This window comes from Hydractinia symbiolongicarpus, chromosome 14 (assembly GCF_029227915.1).
Source record: "Hydractinia symbiolongicarpus strain clone_291-10 chromosome 14, HSymV2.1, whole genome shotgun sequence".
Lineage (NCBI taxonomy): Eukaryota > Metazoa > Cnidaria > Hydrozoa > Anthoathecata > Hydractiniidae > Hydractinia > Hydractinia symbiolongicarpus.
Genome location: NC_079888.1, coordinates 15,489,317 through 15,511,984, shown reverse-complemented (window position 1 = coordinate 15,511,984; position 22,668 = coordinate 15,489,317). Strand labels below are relative to the sequence as shown.

General features: G+C 35.2%; 2 protein-coding genes across 4 annotated transcripts; one reads left to right on the top strand and one right to left on the bottom strand.

The window, feature by feature from the left end:
• Positions 1-622: 622 nt before the first annotated feature.
• Positions 623-4,316, bottom strand: LOC130625866 (uncharacterized). 3 transcript variants are annotated; one of them, XM_057440980.1, is made up of 4 exons: positions 3,757-4,316; positions 3,488-3,553; positions 2,818-3,000; positions 623-2,320 (listed from the first exon to the last, which is right to left on the bottom strand). In XM_057440980.1, exons 2-4 carry the CDS (start codon positions 3,504-3,506, stop codon positions 939-941), a joined length of 1,584 nt encoding a protein of 527 aa, XP_057296963.1. In that variant the 5' UTR covers positions 3,507-3,553; positions 3,757-4,316; the 3' UTR covers positions 623-938. The 3 variants fall into 3 exon arrangements, with proteins under 3 accessions (XP_057296963.1, XP_057296964.1, XP_057296962.1); XM_057440981.1 differs by having other exon boundaries at positions 3,761-4,316; XM_057440979.1 differs by having other exon boundaries at positions 3,803-4,316.
• Positions 4,317-19,306: 14,990 nt separating this feature from the next.
• On the top strand, positions 19,307-22,116 carry LOC130625227 (uncharacterized). Its single transcript, XM_057440285.1, has 3 exons — positions 19,307-19,760; positions 19,808-20,575; positions 20,684-22,116. The coding sequence occupies exons 1-3, from the start codon at positions 19,307-19,309 to the stop codon at positions 22,114-22,116; spliced, it is 2,655 nt and encodes an 884-aa protein (XP_057296268.1).
• Positions 22,117-22,668: the final 552 nt, after the last annotated feature.

Genomic DNA, 22,668 nt, shown 5'->3' with positions numbered 1-22,668 from the left:
TTTCTAAAAAAGAATTATCAAATATATTTTTTATATTTTTGACGGTTCACGCCCGTGAACCGTCGAATATAAGAAAGACTATAAAAATATAATTTTTATTATTTGACGGTTCATGCTCGTGAACAGTCAATTTCTAAAAAAGAATTATTGAATATACTTCTTTAAAATTTCACGATTGACGCCCGTGAACCGTCGAATATAAGAAATAAAACTGTTTATATGCTGACAGTCCATGTCTGTGAAAAAGATATATACAGACCAAAACATAAAAATAAGATTTTGTGTTAATACCTTCAAAAAAAAACTAAGTCTCAACAGCAAGAATATGCAGACAATACTGGCCAAAACTATTGGAATTTAGCTGTCCTTCCCCCCTAGCCCCATACACAATGTTGATTTGTGTTAAATTTTGAGCATTCAAGGAACAGCCAAAGTCAACACTGTTTAAGGGGGGGAGGGGGCAGGTTTCTTCAGTCCAACAAGAAGGAATTCTATTATATATTGGCCGGGATTGTAGTTTCTGTAATAATAGCCATGGTATGTCAGTCTCTGCGCAAAATGGTACCAAAGTATTAAGACACTCAAAATGGAGTATATAAAAGGAAGAAAAAACGTAGATTCATCCACGGGACATTGAATAGTATTATGATAAGAATCGTAAGAAATTTAAAAGGTTTTATCAAATGTATACTCCTACTGGTCTTAAACTTGTTATAAATACCAAATTTCGTTTGCTTGGAAATTTGGAAGACCTTTTGCTTGTAAAGCGATTGGTTAAAAAATACGTGTATTGACAATATTTCATAATTAAAAAATTCATTATTAGATAAATAATCAATAAAAATGTCCAATTTTTCCACGAATGTCTTCCTGTCGCCCTAAAGTATATAGAAAACAGTTAAATTGTTTGTAATGTTTTTTTTAAAACCGATAAATTTTTACAATCTTTCTTTCATAATCGCCATTATTTTTTCCCCGTAAATTTCCAATGCCTTTTTAATCAAATCTGGTCGTCTTAAAAATATTGCGAAGTTGTTTTGCCTAATAGCTGTCATAATTTCACCAGCTGACTCCATTATCTTCACCATCTCTTCACTCGCTTCGATTACTTCCTCAATGTTATCAGGAACATACAAGAGTACATCTGATAATATCAATTTTATTTTGGACACAACGTTTCGTTTTAAACTATCCGTCATCTTTTCGATCACATTTATACTTGGAATGAAATAGTAAGGTAGATGATCATCTTCTTCAATGTATTTTAAAAGTTTTTTAAAGAGATGAGAAAGTGCGTGAATCGTTGATTTGTCATCACTTTCCCAAAGAGGATCATTTATGCCATGTTCTTCGCATGTCCAGAACATAACAGTTTTCCCGATGAAAGAATGTATATTTTCTTTATGAAGTGGTTTCAGGTGTTGGTATATCATTGACTTAAATAGAACATAAATAAAATTCTGCTGAACCGATCTCATGTTTATCAATTCTCTTTCTACATTAGCAAAAGAATATCTCAGCTCTGTAGTTTGGACATCAAGTTTGTTCTCAGCTGAAGGTTTTGTAATAATGTATCCAACACGTGTTAAATTCTCGACAATTTCAACACCTGGCCATTTTCTTTTTCTTGTTACCCATTCTTTAGCAACTTCTGGCCACCAACTTAATTGAATAACAAGAACAGCATCCCAAGACAAGGCTAACTTGAAAATTTCATCAACATATAAGCTTATTTGTGTTTCAACCGACGACTTGGTTACTTTATCTTTTGGAGGGGAAAGAGAAACTCGATCTAATTCGACGTTTAAAATAAAAGCCAATATCAGTTCAATAACATGATTATCATTTCTTACTTTGACTTTGGCTTTAGCAACTTCTTTTATCCAGTGTGTTTTGACATACCCATTGACAAGCAGGCCCTCCAAAATGTCTGCATGCTTCGAGAAATCCACTTTCCAGTTTGTGGGAGCTAGAAAAATCTTTAGTTCATCTTCTGTGCACTTGATTCTCACGTACCCTTTTTTCCCGTGAATATCCTCAATATTCTGCTTATGTGAAAGGGGAATTTCAAGTAGATTGTATTCTATATCTGCCTCTATCTCTTTGTTAATTCTCTGGTTTTCATATTCACTTGGACCAAATAACCGAGACAACATTGCTCCTTCCCTGGCACTCCCAGCATAGTAAATATTTTTCAAACCTTCTTTTTGCGTTTTACCAATACCACTTTCAATGTGAACCAGCGCGTCTATAAACGACAGCGTATTTGAAGACATTCTTTCGTTTAATTTTTGGAAGTATCGAAATTTATCAAGGCGCTCTTAAAAAAAAAGGACTTAATCAGTGTACGGTACGAGTTTAAACAAACACAAAACATGGAAATATACGACAAAAATATTCTTGGATCTTATTGCACTGAATGCATCATCCTTAATGCGGCCTGACCTTTTTATACTCAAGCATGAATTTTTATGTTGTGAATCATAGTAAGCCGTATTTTTAGAACATTCTATTAATTAGAAACGGCACAGAAGTTGACTACACCAAAAATAGAGAAGCCATTACGCCACGGCATACCAAAAATTTGTTCGTTAAATATCCTATACATTGAACGAAAGCTAGATTTTTCTTGTGACACGAAACAAGGAATCCCTTTGTTTGTTACATTATAAATTAACGTTTACAGAAAGAAACTTAATGAACTTTTTATTTTTTAATTTCTTTATTTGTAAATACTTATACATTTCAGGTAAAAACTGCTTTTCAAACAAGTTCTGTATATTAATGTGTTTAAAGAAGCCGCATAGTCATTTTTACCTGCTTTATTAATGTCTATTGGGCAAAACTGCAGGTGAAATGTTCCATATTGTCCTACAGTTGTGTCTGCTTCACATGAAGATACATGTTTCACGTTTCCAGTTTTGCCTGATCTAGCGCCTATTTGAGCTATTACTAGTATTTTACAACAGAGATTGATGAAGCAAAGTAGGGAACTTTGACCTAAAAAAGAAGTTAGAATTTGTAAAAAGAAACAATAAGTTCGGAAGCGACAAAAAGACTAATGCGCTGGAGCAGAAAATATTAGCTTTAAATGTTCATCTATAGCTCTCTTCAATGTTGGTTGTAAAGAAAAAGTGTAGCAGGAAAATGGGATCATTTCTCATCCTGTAGATTTCAAGGCCCATATACAACCTAAACTAATACTACAGCGTGCCTGACGAGATATTGTGCCAATATTCAAACAAATCTCAGAACCAGTTTGAGATGTATCTTTACTAAACAAGCTATGTACTACAAAACCATGTTTAACTTTTTGCTATTTATCTCGTTTCGAAAGTTGAAAACAAATTAAATGTACTGTAGAGATCAATTTGTATGTTACACAAACAAAGCAACATAAATGCTTTTGTCTCCCCTACTTAGCAAATTTTAAGAATTAGCAAGTAGTGGAGTAAAGTATAAAAAATCCTTAAAACAAATATCTTACGCCATCTTCTAGCATTCATGTCTCAGCTGCAATAATTCAATTCCTAAGTCTTTTTGCTTGCCCAACCTGAATGCAGTAAAATAGAACTTAGCTATATTATTTATCCATGCAGAAGAATACAGTGTAAAGAGGGGGGGGGGGTTCACACTGGAATAAAGCATGCTTAGTATAAAAATAAAGCATGCTTTGACTACAGCAAGTTTCCGGTAACCTCAAAGGGGGAGTTGTAAACAAAATTTAAAACGAAGCTTTCATGTTGTTTTTCTCACATACGAATGAACTTTCACTTTCATAATACCCGCTCAAAATCCTCACTTTTAATACTTTTAGATTTTCGTCTTTGATAATAAAAATAGAATATTTAATAACTTCTAAACACAAAAACAAATCATATATCAACGAATTATTTTTCCATTTTACGATTCTTTTAATCATTATATGATGTACATTTCAATGAACTCTATTATTTAAATTTAATAAACTATTCACACAATAAATTATTTATATTCAAAGATAACTATCATAGCTTTGAAATCAATTAATGTGTTTTTTCTCGATGTTTTTACTATAAACTTTCGTTATCAAGATTTTGAATGACAAGTTTGTTGACATTAAGGAATTTAACACGGCTATTGTAATTTACCAACAGCCGATGATTTTCTAATGTAATAGGATTAAAATAATTAACTCTGCTCACAATTCAAATCTTTCAATTTAATAAAAAAGATAGTTAAGTCGTAAAATTACAACTAATACTATCGTACTGTTTACATAGGTTATTTTTTTCGCTTAAAAAGCTATATTACGTCCATTTAAATTCTATTTATATTTCTTTGTTTACACACTCCTTTGAAACCGGTCCGTTGCGCCACGTTTGTTGTATTTTTACATGCCGAAAGTGAGACAAGAGTGTTAAGACAAAGCAGAACTTTTAAAACATATCAGAGGAAAGGCGAACTGCGCTGCGGAATAAAAGTTTATGATAAGCGTTGGTTTTAAAGACCAGACTGATTGGCTTACTCGCATGTTCCATAAACTATAACTATAAACCATACATCATTTTGTTTACATTTTTGTAAGCGCTGAATTTTTTACGCATTTGTCAAACGGGTGGCTAAATTAAAAAACGATGGGATATATTTCTCTTTATTGTGATGGTCACGGGGTCAATGTTCACAAAGTGATTTAATAAGAAAAAGTTGAATAAAAATAAATTTAATAAAATTTTTAATAAAAAAAAAGACCAAAATGGCAAAATGTTGAACAACATGTAAAGAACATACTTTTATTATTTTGTACTAATTAACTTGCCAATAAAATAGCGAGTAATGATAAAGAAAGTAAAAAAAAACAAAGAAGAAAGATGAAGCCACCATAATGCACGTTCCATTTGTTATTGAAGGTTTCCGGTCTGTACATTTATTCAAATTTGGCGCTATCTCATGATAACAAACTTTATCGTTCGAAGTTGGTAGTATGTTGTGGAAAAGGGACTCAAAACATGAAAAAAATTTTGTTGTTAGTTATGACAGATATTTCTTTAGCTCAAAGAAGTTTAAACGAAGGTTATAAAAAGCTGTTACTACTATAGTACGTAAAATAATCTTTATGTTTACTAAAAATTCACCAAATTAAACAAGCACGGTGTAGTTTGATTAGAATTATTTTCTCATATAGGTTCCCCACCCTGGCAAGAGTTCATGTGCCCACCACACCCTCCCTATGGTGGTGTTTTATGATATACGGTTAAATACCATGTTTGGAAGTAGGATATTTGGGGGCCAGGCCGATCTCACATTTTCCCCACTCGGTTCCGGCACCCTGGCAAGAATCTATATGAGACTTCAAAGCTAGGTTAAATACCAGTAAAGCATATATTAAAACAACAATATACAAGACTCGCTAAATGGTGAAATCATAGCTAACACATAAAATATATGTACACCACAAAAAAAATTAAACCACCACTCTATATCATACACATAAATAAAGTTTTATCAAATGTTGGATTCCTTCAAAATATGCTGTCCAAAATTGGTCGTAACAGGCTTATTGTAAAACTTTGCGAAAATGTTACCATTGGACCAACCAGCCGCTTTTCCAATATTTAAAAGAGAGAAACCAGTTTGTTTTGATTTTCATGCTGAAGCAGCACGAGTTGAGTGTGCCTTAAAAACATTTGTGTCCAGCCCAGCAGCTTGCAACATTTTACAGGTCCACCTTGCAATAGTTGAAGATGTTACAGCTTGGTGGGGTGAAACATAACTTATGAAAAGCCTTTTGTCATTGTTGCGTAGACCATTAGTTCTAGCAAGGTATTCTGTAAGGTTTTGCACAACACAGACTTCCTGTTAGTGGAATATGCAAGAAATTCCAATGGTTTTTGGTGATTTGTCGGTCTACTTTGTTTAAATAAACTGTGAATAAAAAAAAACACATTTTTTATATTCCTGATGCAAACTATCTAAAGATAAAACACTGAGTGTCTGTGATCATTGAACAATAAGAACACACATCAAGACAGGAAGAGTTGGTCGTTCCTTGAAAATGCCACACAATAAAAGTTAGATTACAGGTTGGTTGCCAAACGTTATCCCATGGCCAGTATAGATGATAGAGCAGATCTGGATGTATTAAAAGCAGAGTATTCTAACTTAGTGGAGTAAAATAACTCAGCTAAAAATCTGCACCTGCAACTGTAGGAGTTAAGGGGGGGGGGAAGACTTTTTGACCATGCCAATTAAAAGTGAAAGCATTTACATGTGTAGCACAAGGGTCTGGTCTATATGAAACAAATGTAGCCAGTTGAATATTGATTCTACTGGCAAATAAATCAATATCAGGGAAAAATTGAAAGTGTGAAACAATGTCCAGAAAGATCTTTTCACTGCTTCCTAAATTCTACATCAGCTTCTGCATTAAGAAGCCGTGGAATGTGTGAGATAGTAAGCCAATTGTCATGTCTAATGGCCCAATCCCAAATATGCTTGACAGCAATGTCACAAGGGATAGAACGACAACTACCCATGTTGGTTATGCAATATACAGCTGTTGTATCATCACACAATACTTTGATGTGGGTGTTGAAAACTGAGTCACATAATGACCTCAGTCCAAAAAGAATAGCTTTCAGCTCTAATACATTTACATGCTGTTCAGACTCAACTTCTGAGAATAAGCCACCAGTTTATGAGTTAGAACATATTGCACCCCAACCAAGCTTAGAAGCATCAGTGGAAATAGTCATGGTGAGGTTACCAAATGAGATAGGACTGTATGATGAGGTAATATTGTCACACAACCACTGTATATCTGCTATTGCATTAGCAGACAAAGTAGTTTATGAATCAAAATTGCCATAGTTTTTTCTTAATGAGTCTATCTTAAGACGTTCTAAATCTCTATAATGAAGTTTTCCAAATAACACAGCATGAAAACTAGAACTGAGGATACCAAGAAGCTGGCCAATTTCACTTAGACTAACTTTGTGAGTAGCAGACAGAAGTTTTAGACAATACGCCTTGGTTATTTTCTTTTTTGAGTCAGTTAAATAAATTCTCATTGACTGAATCGATGATTGAACCAAGGTATTCTAAGGTTTGAGTGGGGAGAAAATGTGATTCATCAGGATGTACAGAAAATCCCCATCTCCTAATAAAGATACAATTCTCTTTATGTGTACAAAGCAGCCATTGTCAGACTTGTGCATGGTAATAAGATCATCAATATAACCTGAAACCAAGCACTGGCATGATCTTAAGACAGCAAGATGTGGTTTAAGAAGCTTCGTAAATTTTTGTGGTCCAGGACACAAACCGCTAGGGAGACAAGTGAACTGGTATAACTCACCATCATAATAAAACTTTAAGAATTTTTGATATTCGTCATCTATATGAACAAAGTAATAAGCATCTTTGATATCAATTTTTGCCATAAAGAAGTTTTTTGTAATTAATTTCCAAACTAAAGAAATTGTGTCCATTTTAAAATATATAGCATACGACTATTAAGCTTTCTTTAATTCAAAATGAGTCTGAATAAACAACCAGGCTTTGGAGTGAAAAAAATAGGAGATAAACTCTCCAGCTAATGATAACTTTGTATGATTACTCCTTTTTTAAGTAACCTGGTGATCTCTGATTTGATAAATTTGTTTTCATCAGCAGAGAAAGAACAGTTCATGCTTTCAGCATTAACAGGTTCTGGTGGTTCCAAAATTCTATTTTTAGACCAGAAACGGTTGACAACACCTCATGGTCTGATGTCAATTCTTTTAATGCAGGCAAACATCTAGAAATAGCATCTGCCTAAAAATTATTAACATTTTCAGCTAACTTAGTTTTAAGGTTTAACATATAAGTACTTACATTGAGGGCTGCAGTTATTTCCTGCTTCTGTTGAAGGGCTTCCGATGACTTTGTTGTGGTTTCTTTCCCTTCTCTAAAAAATTCTGGTTATCTTTCCTGGATGTTAACGTTGAGCTAGGGATTTTACTAAACCTCCCAACATAAGAATAGGATTGATATTTCCTGCTATTGTTGTAGCTATATGTACTGGATGAGGACAAGGCAAGCTTTGAGGCTTCCTGGGCTTCTCTCATACCCTTTTGTAAATCATAAGCAGAAATTCATTGCATGGTCTACTCGGGTGACATAGATCCCGGTAATGAGGGTTCAAAGAGGTGCGAACATTTTCGTTTCTTTTATTATTTATTTTATTATGAAACCAGATGGAATAAGTTTAACACTTAATGTTCAAGACTACTACGAGGAGATTGGAGAAACGTTTACTTTCAGTTCAATCCATGTTTGTAAACAAAAACCTCGACCAACAGTAAGTTGTACAAGACGCAAAAGTTTGTATATAGTTTTACTCCTCTTGTGTGGTGACATAGAAGCATGTCCTGGACCGGAAAGCCTTGGTGAATTTTGTGGTAAGAGAGGTTTGAAATGTGTTTATCAAAATATTCGTGGGTTAATTTCAAACTTTGCCAACTTGGAAGCGTTAGTACACAAGCATGATTCAAAAATTGACATTATAACCCTGTCTGAAACACTTACTTTGAACAAGGATTTTAGTGACAACGATGCTCTTTTTGAACTGGTTTCTATTTTGCAGGGGGTAAACTGTATAATTCACTGCCACTTGAAATTCGAAAAATCGATAATATGTCTCTTTTTATGAAGGCGCTCAGAGGGTACTTCTCTTAATAGACGATACCAGCTATTGGGCGGTGTGCACTCTCAGCGGCTATCTTAGTCACTGTGCCGTCCAGTCTGCTTCAAGTTTAGCTAAGTGGGATTAATATTTTAAACTATACCTATGTCTTTATTAGCACTCACACGAAGTCACTTCACCCCATTGTCTGCATACTTTTGCATTTCTAGTTAATCAATTTTTTGTTTGTTTTTATCGTTTTTACTGTTTTTACTGCTTTTTTCCATTTTTATTCTCAGATAGGACGGACATTGATAGCAGTTTTTTTTTGTATTTATGTATATATTTGCAAATTACTGAAGTCCTCATCCTGTATAAATATTTTTTTTAAATAAATGAATATTTAGGTCTGTATTGACTTAATGTTATTGCATCAAGACTATTCATGACAACATCCTTTGAATTCAAGGGCTTTTTCCCCTCATCAGACTGTAAAACTTTTTCAACCACCTCTATAATGGCTGATGTTGCACTCAGCAGTGTTTGCTGTGTGTTGTACAAATTTCTCTCATCACGTTTTTGAAATTCTGAAAAACCTATGAGATTAAAATACATTTGTTCATCTTGGGCACAGCCATTTTAGTACAGTTTTCAGGCAGGAAGTGCCTTTTCCCTATTTTCTTTTTTGCCTCTGGAATAACACATTTTTCCAGGAAATAAGACGTAACACTAGTGGCAACATTTTCTTTGATTTTTTAACCAAGGTCTAATGATTGTGGCATTTCATTATCCACTTGTAAGAGGATGTCTTCTGCAACATCCAAATCACGGTAGCTTTTGCCAGGATGTTTATTTGGAGTAAATAATCTGAAATAGGGATAGTGTCCTCAAGGGAATGCCTTGGTAAGTTATTTTCATCATTGTTGTCATTATCATGCTCAGAAGAAGTATCTCCTGGTATATTATCCTCGTCATCAACAAGACGGTATTTATCAGCATGGACAGACAAAGAATCGTTGGAGGGAGGCAGCGGTCTCCTCCTTTGTCCATGCAATAAAAGAGAGAACTCTCTTCTTATTGCACTGAGTACATCTGCAATAATTGCTTGTCTCATATCGATGTCTATGCCTTCGACATTTGTTGTATTAGGAGAAGTAATTGCATTTGAAATTTAAAAGTTATCTTATCTGTTTTTCTTTTTTCGCGTGCTGCTTGTTTATTGTAGGACTTCGGAAGAACAGATCAGAGGATATTTGGGGGCCGGGCCGATCTCATATGGATTCTTGCCAGGGTGCCGGAACCGAGTGGGGAAAATAAGTACATTTAAAACCTACTTATTTTCACCCCATAGAGCCATGGAATTTCTGAAAAAATGTTGTTAGAAAGATATATAGGCATTTAGTCGTGAAATATAGTGTTTTTTTTATTTATTTGGTATTATAGTAGTTATCTTAGCAGATTTTAGGATTTGTAATTTTCTCTCGCTTAAATTTTCTTGTTCACCTCTCATTTAAAAATTATGCCGACATAATTAGAACACATCTCTCTGTTAAACTATAAGATATATGCTGGTAAGGGTTATTTTCTCTACTTCCAAAACGATTTAGCTGGTATTGTGTAAATTGCTGCCCTGAGTTATGATATAATTTTATATCTTGTAAATATATTTGTATGTTCCCTCCTAGCAAACTTAGTAGAAAAATATTGCTGCAGGAGGGGTTGCACAATGGTACATAATTTTTCTTCAAAAATAATGAATTTTTGGTATAGAATCGGTGTTCAGTGACTATTAATTTTTTTTTTAAAACAAAAGAAAATATTAATCATTTGTTACTACAGTATTCTCTCTAATTAGCGGACAACGTTTGTGCATGAACAAAGTGCGCGCTAATTCGAGGTTGCCGCCTTTTGGAAAGTTTTACAATGTGAGATCAAAATTTAAAACTTTTGTATACGAAATGTGTAACTTAAAATATAAGTGGGTACTGTGCTGGACTTAGAGACGAAAAGAGAAGAAAACAACTAAATTAAACGTAATATAACTTTTTTTAAAAAAATAACAAAAAAATATCAACAAAAGATTTTTTAAAAAACTTTAATTGCAGAAAAATTAGATTGTCGTTTTAAGTTTCTGACTAGAAAAATTTCAAGTCTGTCTTTGAGTGAGGATAAATTTCTTTCTTCTATGTTAAAATTTTTCAAGTTTATTAATCTATCAATCATGGTCAGCGCTTCCTGCGTGGTGATTTTCTCTTCAACGTTATCATTTTCAAAATCGGTATCACTCTCATCAAATGAAACCTCTTCTACATCAACTGCAGATTCTTTACGAAGATATTCTATCACACAGTTTTCTACTGAACTTACTTTCTAATCTACTTCATCATTGTTGATTGCAGACAGTGAACTACACGTTTTAACATCAAAATCAATATACTCTTCAGCATTGAAAGATTCGAAATCTGTAAGTTCTTTGAACTTCTCATCGACAATATCTTCTTCATCTTCACTTGTTTCCTTAGTAAAACCACATTTAGCAAAGCAGTTTTGAAATGTGTCAGAAGTAATCTCTTCCCAAGCTTTAGAGACCCAATCAATAGCTTGGAGAACAACAATTTTCTTGGTAATTTTTGAAGCTAGTAAGTCCTCTTTTCGATACTTAGATTTAAAACTTTAAATTATTCCAGCATCGAGAGGTCGCAAGCGAGATGTGGTGTTTCTAGCAAAATACGATCTTCATGTTGCTAAACTTCGTCCACCAATGATGGTGGATGGACAACGGCGTTATCTAAAAACAAAATCACATTTCTTTTCTCTGTTTTCATTTGACGGTTTTGAGGATTTTCTCCATAATTTACACTTGCATCCAAAACTTTGCGTCTGCAAATCACATGACCTTACTGAGCTTATCTTCTGCACTAGCTAATCGAAACACCTTTTTTAACTCCGCCAAATTACAATAGGTGCTCCAACTTTTTCTCCGTCGCCACTTACGAAAAATGCAACAGTTATCCCCTGTTTAGATTTCTGTCCACCCTAGCTTTTCTTTCCTTTCTTAGCAAAACCTTTGTTGGGCAAAGCTTTAAAGAACACCCACTTCCATCCATATTTAATATATCTTTATTCGCATATATTCTTCACATACTTCCTGTATTCGTTCCATCCAAGATTCAATTGTAGTCGTGGAAACATCGAGGAACTGGCCAGAAATTTATTTTTCCTTTATACCATGACTGAATTTTCATTTATCCAACCAGCCTTCCAATGCCTTGAAGCTATCCAGTTTAGCTTGATTTAAAGATTGTTTGATATTCTTTGCTTTTTCTTTGAGGAAAGGATAATTTACGTAAATACCAGACGCTTCACATTTTTTAAACCACATGTAACAGGGGCGGCGCCACCCACTTTTATGCTAAGTAATAATTTTTTATTTTAAAGTACCTTAAAGTAAGTATCTATATAAGTATCTTTATCTCTGCATAATAATTGATGTTATCCAACGAGATAGTCTGCAGGCTATCTAGCTAAATATAGCTGTTTTAGGTGTTTTAGGACTCTATATTTGCGTTAGCTAACTTCCAGGGTCTTCGCCCCTGGAACCCAGCTGTTTCGGCAACTCGCTTCGCTCGTTGATTGTCACTAAAATCTCAAAATTTACCGCTAAGCTTTTACCCCCCACTTTGAAAATTGTGGCGCCGCCCCTGCTATAAAGGCCTGCGTTGATTGCTTTGAACGTTTGATGGCTTTCTCTCTTGATATATGTTTAAAACCCTCGGCTTGAAAGTTTTCACACTCTGCTCTGAGCTTTTTCTCATTTTTAAAACGTTTGCTGCTTGTGTCTTTCCAATATTATATGTTTTAGAAATGTCTCTACAACTAATTTTGTTCTAATATTTTGATTTTCTCATTTAATGTCAGGCAGGGTTTGTTAAGTTTCCCAGCTTCATATTTTTTCAAGTTAGCAGGAGCCATGACGATGAGGAAAATATTGTTCATTCTAAAAAAAATCTTTCTTTTTCAAAGCCTTAAAACATTCGTTCGATCGAATCACTATATTCAATCGAATCAACGCATTCGATCATTTTGCATTCGATATTCGAGAATTAGCATTCAAAGGATTTTTTAAACACATATATGATTACTGAGGCAATGTACGAGGTCAACATACCCATACTCATCGAAAAAGATTGGAATGAGTACCTGTACTGTGCAAATCTTTTGGTAGAAGATATCATGTCTACATTAACATATGGAGCCCCTTGGTGGGGGAATTGTTACAATGCGGGCATGAGCAATCTAACGAGGTGGACGAAAATGGTATAATATAGGTATAATAAGAACTGATTCTTTACAAAACGAAAGCATTGCTGGAAACATGCCACAAAACATATCAAAAATTTGTTTCTGGTTCTTGAAAGTCCCGACCACTTCGATTACAGCTGAGGTTTGTGGAAAAAGGTTTAATCGTGGAGGTTGATATGGTCTGGAAATACCAGATATATTTAAGTTTTACGGAAAGAAAAAAAAGTCTATAGTTGCCATTTCGCCCAAAAAACATAACCGCTAATCAAAGTGTCCGCTAATTGAGTTTCCACCAATTAGAAAGTTTTTTATGAGACTTTCACCAGAAAACGGCCGGTGCATGGACAAAGTGTTCGCTAATCAGAGGTGTCCGCCTTTTAAAGTGACCGGTAATTAGAGAGACTACTGTATCTCTAATTATTCGTTTTTCGTTGGGTGATTTACTTTTATTTCTTTGCTTTTTTTTTCTGAGATTGTTTTCTTTTATTTTAATTTTACCATAATTTCCCAAAAATAACCCTCATATTCCACCATATTTGGTAAAATGTACATAATAGATACTGCGTTGCGCTATAAAACGAAGATCGATGAATATCATAGCTCAGCTATGCGCTGTAGCTCCATAGAGGAAGCGAGTAGATGTCCTTCTGGTTGTCGGAGCGCTGTTTAAAGTATTGAATAGTGTTTTAATACAAAGTACCTAGAATTTCTCGCTGGATGGTTCCTGGGTGCTTTTTGGTTAAATTTAAATGGTAATTTTTTGTGAAAATCTAAAAGGAAAGGTTTGTTCGAACAACTCAGAGAAATGGATCTACAAAGTGTGTTCATATCACTTCAGGCAGCCAGCAGTAGTTTGTTAACAACGTCGTCAGCAACCGCCAACAACGACGACAACACCACTACTGATAATGCTAATACTTCACATTCATCACACACAAACAGCCACGATACCAACACTCATGGTCTACCAACTTTCCTATAAACATTGCGTAGAAATATCTTCCGGAAATTTCCTTGATTTTTTTGCACTAGGCAAAAAATCGAGGAAAGAAAGTAAACCCTTAGCGAAACGGCTCTATCAGTTAAGGAAAATTGCTAAACGTGGGATCCTGCAATCATTGTAAATAGCTATGCCACGATTAACGTGAGAAATAAGAAACGAGGTCTTCGGTCGGCACTTCACGTTCATGCCACAAGGTTGAACTAGTTCTGTTTAACACACCTACTAAAAAAGTAAGAGAAATCGAAATACATTCATTTCACACCTGTGGGTTTCTTATCGCATATTACTTGATAGCCATTTTGAGAAATACTGTGTTTGCAGGATCCCGCGTTAGAGGTTTTCCATGACTCTCTATGCTAGGCTATCTATTTATGTTCTTCTTTGAGTATGGCTAGAGTACATTTAATGGTTTAGTTATTAGTTGGTGGATATATGCATAAATGAATAGAAAATATCTTCTTTAGATACAAACATTTCTTGTTTATTCCTTTATTGTAGCCACAATTCCAAATGTTGGTGTATAGTTTTACCGACAAATTACAAGATGCTCATTACTGCATTTATCCTAGTAAATATTCCCGGGTTATTACAGTTGTTTCATGGAATGTATTTTTATGTATTTTATTGCTGTCATAAAAGCTGACAGCACTTGTGTTTCTTTACGGTAAACCTGGTTTATTATTTTTTCAGGTCACCTTTATCAATGTGAAGTGTTGTTTTGCATGTGTGAATCAGAGTTTTTCTCTTTGAAAAACGATTTACATTAATCTTTTCTACTGATATTTCTGCCCCTTTTGTTGTAGAAATGTGAATTTTAACTTCATCAGTCTTTATTTTATGTCGCCTGCAGAAAATAGACCCTGTAGAGGTATAAATTAAGAGAAAAAAAAATGCGGTCAAATAATTTTTTCGCGAAATAAAATTAATTCTGTTCCGGTACGTATAAGTAAGTGAAGTAACTATGTTAAACTTAAGCATTAATCCCCGGAGAAATATATCATAAAACCGCTTATTTGCAAAAACATACAACCATCAAATCTTAGTTAGATAGTTAGTTTTGTAAAGATAAATCTATAAAAAAATTACCCAGCAGTAATAATCCTGTAAGGTAAGGAACATCCGGTTACAAAACAAACATAAGACTTGTTTCGCGTAGATTTTCTCTTTATTTTTTGTTAAAATGGTGTGAAGTACAAATTTTGAAAAGAATGATCATACATTCAGATACCGTATAGATTTCAGGAATCAAAATCATGTCTGAAAAGGATAAAAAATCATTTACAAACAGGTGGCTAGCCACCGCAATGATAAACTCAACCTGTTAGGTCTTTGGAAATAAGCTAGAGGTTGTACTCCTCTAGTGAAAATGCATCTAAAAGCACAATTCTCTCTTTTTACAAGGAATTAATTAAAAAAATATAAAAAAATAAAAAGGACACAACACATTTGAAAAGATGAACAGAACTTTAACCAAGGGCAGGTAGGTTTCGACCCATATTTCTGAACCTTACCCTGGATGTCTCGCTGGGTCACCTCGAAGAGGTCCGCGGACGGTCATCAGCAGAAACTAGACATCCCTATCTTCCTAAAGTAAACGTTGACCACTTTCTGTTTAACTGTGCTATTCCTTGTTTTTAACTCAGGTAATAAGTGGAGTCGTTAATCTCCAAAGAAAAGATCATGTGTGATCCCCCCCCTGCTAATATATATATATATATACTTTTTTTAACTGGGGTAATAAGTGGAGTCGTTACTCTCCAAAGACAAGATCATGTGTGATCACCCCCCCTGCTAATATATATAAACACCGTGCAGGTTGCTATTTTGGAACAGCTTCACGAAGCTTGTATGATGAACCTTTAAATCAGAAAAAACCGCTGCATGTGCTTTGCTTCAAGAAGCTTTTGTTAAGACAGGTTTAGGTGAATCGCAAATCAAGGTTTGTTCCCATTTATTATTAATACCGTATACTTGCTATATTATATGACTTGTTTTCTGTAAAACCTACATTTGAGTTCTGGCTTCAACATATTTCAAAGAGATTATATATGAAAGGTTTCTGATAAATTTATCATTCGTTATATCATCCAGAAATTGCGAGGCATTTGTTCGATGGATGACTGAACAGAATACTTTTACTTGTGCGCAATATTTCTTCATAACTTTATAGATAATTCTGTGGAAGTTGCTGAGTCAAAGAGAGCCCGGGGAGAATTATCCCTAGTAGAAAAGGAAAGTTGTAAAAATAAAGCTTCTATTGTAAACCAGCCAGTATTTAAGGACTTGTTGGTAGTCCAGCAAACATCTACAGTACGATCTATTCGAAATAAAATGGAAAAATTGGTTGGTGTGATTGTTTTATTCAATATTGTATGCCATAATGTGGGACCAGGATCATCAAATTTATTTATTTATTTATGTAGTGTAGGGAATTGGAATCCATCGGGGGTAGAAGTAGCGGTCATGGACATTGATTCGATGAGAACAGGAAACAAAGTTACTGTATGGTAGTAAATAAGGTGTTGATTTTATTGACTCTCAAACCGATATGGAATGGATGTTTGCAAGCCACATGATTAATAAGACATTTTTCGAGATACCTTTTTATTTCAAATAAAATCTCAGCCATATATAATTCCAGATATGTTTTAGGTGAAATTGTCCAGAAAGAAGTTGAAACAATAGCAAAGAAGTCATCATGCAACTTAACCAGAAAATATGTACGTATATTTTCCACTGCGCTTGTGAACAAATGAATGTGTATTTAAATTTAAGCTTTTTTACATTCAATAGACGTAACGACTTGTAGTAATCGTACAACAATGGCAAAATTTATTTGGATCATGATTACTTTGTTAGATTTTCTATAATGTTCAGACATTTAAAGTCGCTTTGCCGTAATGTCCAACAACGCCATTTTCGGAAAATTCTAGCCGATATCGATTCGAAAAATTCCAAACTACGATGGGCAATGGTTATATCCCGTCTTACTTATTCGGTAGCTTCTTCCAACATATGATAGACACCGTTTGGTTCAGTGGAGTTTCGTCATGCATGGCAGTATGGATGGATTTTTGCGAATAATAGTTAATAATTTACGATGTACAAATAATAGAGCTTCCACCTGGTGGGCGATTTTTGATGTTGCGACTGAACGATATGGGGCGCCCTCACGAGTTATGTGCTTGCAGTTCATGGAAGAAATACGACGTGATAATCGTGGTAGTGTCCTAGTCAAATCAAATCCAATTGGCTGCACATCTCATACTCTTAGATACAGCATCTGATGCTTTGATCAAAAGTAAAATCAGAAAGGAGAAAATATGCACTTTAGAAACAATCACGACATTTGCTTTACACTTCAGAACACATCGACTCCATGTTTATTGATTTGTGTCCTTCTGCTTTTGCACAAACGACGTATATACTGCAGACCAGCATCTAAATTTGCTTACTGCGTTTCCGCGCCATGCAAGACTGTGTACCGAACCTGAATATAAAATCCCTGAACCTAAATGTGAAACCCTGACCGGAATAAAAAAATGCTGAACTTGAATAGCTGTCGTGAACTATATCACGAACTTATAACATGACGTAATGATAGAAAATTCAATAACATTTATATGAACAGTTTTTATACGTATTCGGCACAATGAACTCACACTCAGTATGTGACGTCATAATATATATAATAGGTTATTTGTTTATATTGTAAAATAGGAAACTTCTCGAATAGAACATTCGAGAACATTATGCTAGGAATATATATGAGCGTTCGAGTTCGAGTTAAGAGTTAAGTTAACGAGGGAAGAGTTATATGAAGATACGAATGTAATACGAGACGATTTATAAGAAGATATACGAGAAAACAAAACTATCGAACTTTATTGAGTCCATCGCAACATTTGGTAGCAGAGGGTAGTTGAAGTTCGGATTTTGTTTATATCTACATTTAAATCAAGAAGAAATGTGATTTTGTTCACGTTACACAAGTGAAGAAGAGATTTGGTTTGTCTACACTTGAGTAAAGGAGAGATTTGTTTACATATTTCAAAAGCTCTTTACAAGAAGAAACACAGAGAGAAATATTTGAGTTGAACTAATTAATTATTTATTTGGTCGATCAAACAAGTCAAGAAGAAAAAAGGAAAACTCTAGAAAGATCATCTGTTAAAATAAACATTCTGGGAGAAAGAAAAATTCCTTTCTTGAGACGGATTAAAGAATAGAAGAAAATACCTCCATAGAAGCGTAACCATGACGATAAGGCAAAAGCTTGGGGTCGCAAAAAAGAAACTTGAGACGAAAATTCTGGAAGTCAACACCTACTTTAAAGATGCAAGTAATCAAAACGAAATAGACTTAGTTGCACATATAGATGAAACGACAGTAAAAATTAAGAATTTCAAGAAACATTTGAATAATTTGGAGAGCTCGATAACAGATAACTCAGAAGAAAACGAGAAATTCTGGAATAATTATGAGACATTTGACGATTTGTTGTCGATGGGAGAAGGGCTCCTTATCAAACTGAATTGTATCAAGCGGCTTTCAGATGAAAAACGAGAAGCTGAAGAACAAGAAAAGCAACGCGAAGCCGATGAACGAGAAAAAGAAAAGCAACGCGAAGCCGACGAACGAGAAAGAGAGAAACAAAGAATACATGAGCTGGAGAAATTGAAACTAGGAATGAGCGAAAAGGAGAAAGAGAGACAAGATCAATTTCAACTGGAAAAAATGAAGATTGATGCGGATGAAAGAAGATTAAAGATTCAAGCAGATGAAGCTGTTGAGAGGGAAAGAATGAACGTTGAGAAAATGAAAGTCGAAACTGAGGAGAAACTTCGTGTCATCGAGACAGAGAAAATATCTAAAACAAAAGTTGGTGTTCGTTTGCCAAAATTAGAACTAAGAAAATTTGATGGTGATGTCCTTAAATGGAGAGAATTTTGGGACACATATGAATCTACGATACACAATAACCCAGGGTTACAAGATGTTGACAAATTCAAGTATCTGAAATGCCATCTTTCCGGACAAGCGAGTGATCTGATTGCTGGAATTGATATTACAAATACAAACTACGATATTGCAATCAAACTATTGGAGAAACGTTACAGCAGAAATCACGTGATGCGCGAAGCCCACTATTCAAAACTATCACACTTCAATCACCAACCTACAAAACAACGTCACTTAGAGCATTTCATGATGAAGCCGAAAAACACGTACGAGCGTTGGAATCCCTTGGGACTAACGTCAATACTCCTGAATTATTATATATTTTGAAATCAAAACTTCCACGATCCATTCTGGAAAGACTTCAACAACAAAAAGACAACAATGAGGAATGGACAATGGAGCTATTTAGAAAAGAGCTTCAAAACTACGTGGCGATGAAAGAAGACACAGAGTACCAATTTCAATTGAGCAAACGACCTTCAGAAGAAGAACCTCGTCGCAAGCACAATAACAATTCCTACAGAGGTGATTTATCAATCTCAACTGGCCATTCACTCCTATCAAATGGGAGACGAAACAATAGACGAAAGAATACCTGCATTTTCTGCGAAGAAACCCACTGGAGCGACGAATGTCCGAAGTACACCACTATATCAGCCAGAAAAGAAATAATCAAAGGGCGCTGTTTTTCTTGCTTTAGCCCGAATCACCAATCAAAGGAATGCAAAAAGATGACATCATGTTATCATTGTGGAGAATCAAGGCGGGATCATCGAAGTTTGTGTCCTCAGAAGTTTCCGTCGAAAGTCGAGTTAAGTAATGAAGGAACGTTGCAACAAAGAGAAAGTGGTTTGATATCCGTTGGAGAGAAGACAGTCATGCAAACGGCATTAAAGCGTCTAATCCTACAAACGCAACATTCATGGAAACAAGAATTTTACTTGACTGTGGTAGCAATCGTACATACATAACAAAGGAACTTTCAGAGAAATTACAGCTGAAAGAGATTGACAAAGAAACTGTAACTACGTACACTTTTGGCTGCAAGAAACCGAAAAGCTTCTTGTCAACCTTAGTAGAATTAAATCTTCAGAAGAATGATGGAAAGCCGTTACTAATCAAAGCACGAGTTGTTCCACATATAACTGGGACGGTTGAAAGAACCCCCATCGACATAACTCGAAGAAGAAAATTGGAAAGTAATTTTGAGCTATCTGACACCCTACCTACGACCCTACAGACGTCAACCCTTGGCTTACTCATTGGAAATGACCACTATCATGACATTGTACTACCAGAAAGGAAGAAAGTCGATAATGGTTTGTGTCTTATCAACTCTTTGTTTGGTTGGATCCTTAGTGGTAGAATTTCAGAGAATGAGAAGCACACCAGTGATGTGTCTATGTTTGTGATGACACATACTACAGCTGATCAATCATTTGCAGAGATACAAAAGATGAAACCTCTAGATGAATGCGAAAACCTTGAACCTGATATTGAAGCATTATGGAGCTTAGAAACTATTGGTATAGACACCAAGAACAAATCAGAGAGCAACGTATTACAAGCGTTCAAAGAAACAGTCAAAATGGAAAACGGAAGATATCAAGTTTCATGGCCTTGGAAGGAAGATGAACCTAATATACCAGATAATTATGAACTATGTAATGGAAGATTAAAGTCTTTGTAAAAGCGTTTGTGTGAGAAACCCCGACTACTTGAAAAGTATGATAAAACTATCAAAGAACAATTAGAAAGGACCGTCATTGAAGGGGCCCCAAAAGAATATCAAGGAAGAGTCCACTACATCCCTCACCATGTCGTCGAAAACCCTGAGAAAGATAAGATTCGGATAGTTTATGACGCGTCAGCCAAGACGAAAAAGAGCAACCAGTCCTTAAACGAATGTCTTCATCGAGGACCAGTGATATTAGAAGATCTTGCAGGGCTACTAATGAGGTTCAGAACCAAGAAGATTGGATTGATTGCCGACATTGAAAAAGCATTTCTGCAAATTAGTATACAGCCTCAAGATCGCGATGTTACAAGACTCCTATGGCTAAAAGACATCAACCGTCCACCAACTAAGGAAAATCTTGAAGAATACCGCTTTACCCGAGTACCATTTGGCATCATCTCAAGTCCATTCTTACTCGCAGTAACCGTGCAAAATCATTTGGAACAGAATAGCACACCAGAAGCACTTCAGATAAAGGATGATATCTATGTCGATAACCTTATCACTGGAAAAGACGATCAAGAAGAAGCAAAGCTATTCTACCACAAAGCAAAAGAAATCTTTAACGATGCCAACATGAATTTACGAGATTGGAAGTCAAATAGTGAAGAGTTTAATGAAAGTCTACCATTAGAAGATAAAATACTGGAAGAAAATACGAAGGTGCTCGGCATGACTTGGAAATCGATAAGAGACACCCTGCACATAGCAACACAGCGATTCAACGCTCTAGAGGCAGCTTCATCTAAACGACAAGTATTGACTACAATTGCATCTATATTTGACCCACTTGGGTATTTGTCACCAGCAACGATTGAAATGAAATTATTTTTGCAAAGACTTTGGATACATGGACACAAGTGGGATGTCGAGTTAGATAACTCTCTAAAAGACGAATGGAAGGCAATTATTACTAAAACTAAAAACCTTGCAGATATTGCTATACCAAGATACGTTGGAAGTGAAAATTTAGAGCTAATTTGCTTCTGTGATGCATCCAGAAAAGCTTACGCTACAACAATCTACCTTCGATCAATCAAAGACGGAACGACAGTGGTCAACCTAGTATTTGCAAAGTCAAGAGTTGCTCCAAAGAAAGAATTGACTATACCACGTCTTGAACTACTTTCAGTTTTGATTGGATGTCGAAGCCTTGAGTTTGTTAAACGGCAGTTGAAGATCCAAACAATCAAATGCATCTTGTGGACTGATTCGATGTGTGTACTTTCATGGATCAAGGGCACAAAAACGAGTTCAGTCTTTGTCAATAACAGAATATCAGAGATCAAACAATTGCCGAACACCACAATCAAATACATTTTTGCTGCTTTTCGTTTTGGTCGTGAATTCGAATTTCTTCTGCGATTATTTTCCTGTTCGTTCAGCGGTGTAGCGCCGGAATTTTCTTTTGAGTGTTCTTCAACGTTGCTGATCTCTTCGTCGTTTGTTTCAAGCGGGTATAGATGAACGAGTGATCATTGTAGACGATTTATAAGAAGATATACGAGAAAACATAACTATCGAACTTTATTGAGTCCATCGCAACAATACGATAGCTGAAGTTGAATAGCGATTGCTGAGCCTGTTTCAAGAAATGCTTATTTTTAAATGGTTCAGCCCTACCTTGACAGCAAAGCACAAAGGAGGTCGTCCTCCAAACATTCATGAAGCACTCGAAGAAACAGTCATCAAGAGAACCAAAAGTTGGAGACATCGTACTTATCAAAGATTCAACACCACGAGGAACCTGGAGAATCGGAAGAATTGTGGAGCTTTTGAAAAGCAGAGACAATCAAGAACGAGCAGCAAAAGTCATCCTTCCAAACCGAAACGTCCTACAAAGATCACTCGTTCATCTATACCCGCTTGAAACAAACGACGAAGAGACCAGCAACGTTGAAGAACACTCAAAAGAAAATTTCGGCGCTACACCGCTGAACGAACAGGAAAATAATCGCAGAAGAAATCCGAATTCACGACCAAAACGAAAAGCAGCAAACGAAGCGAGAGATAGAATCT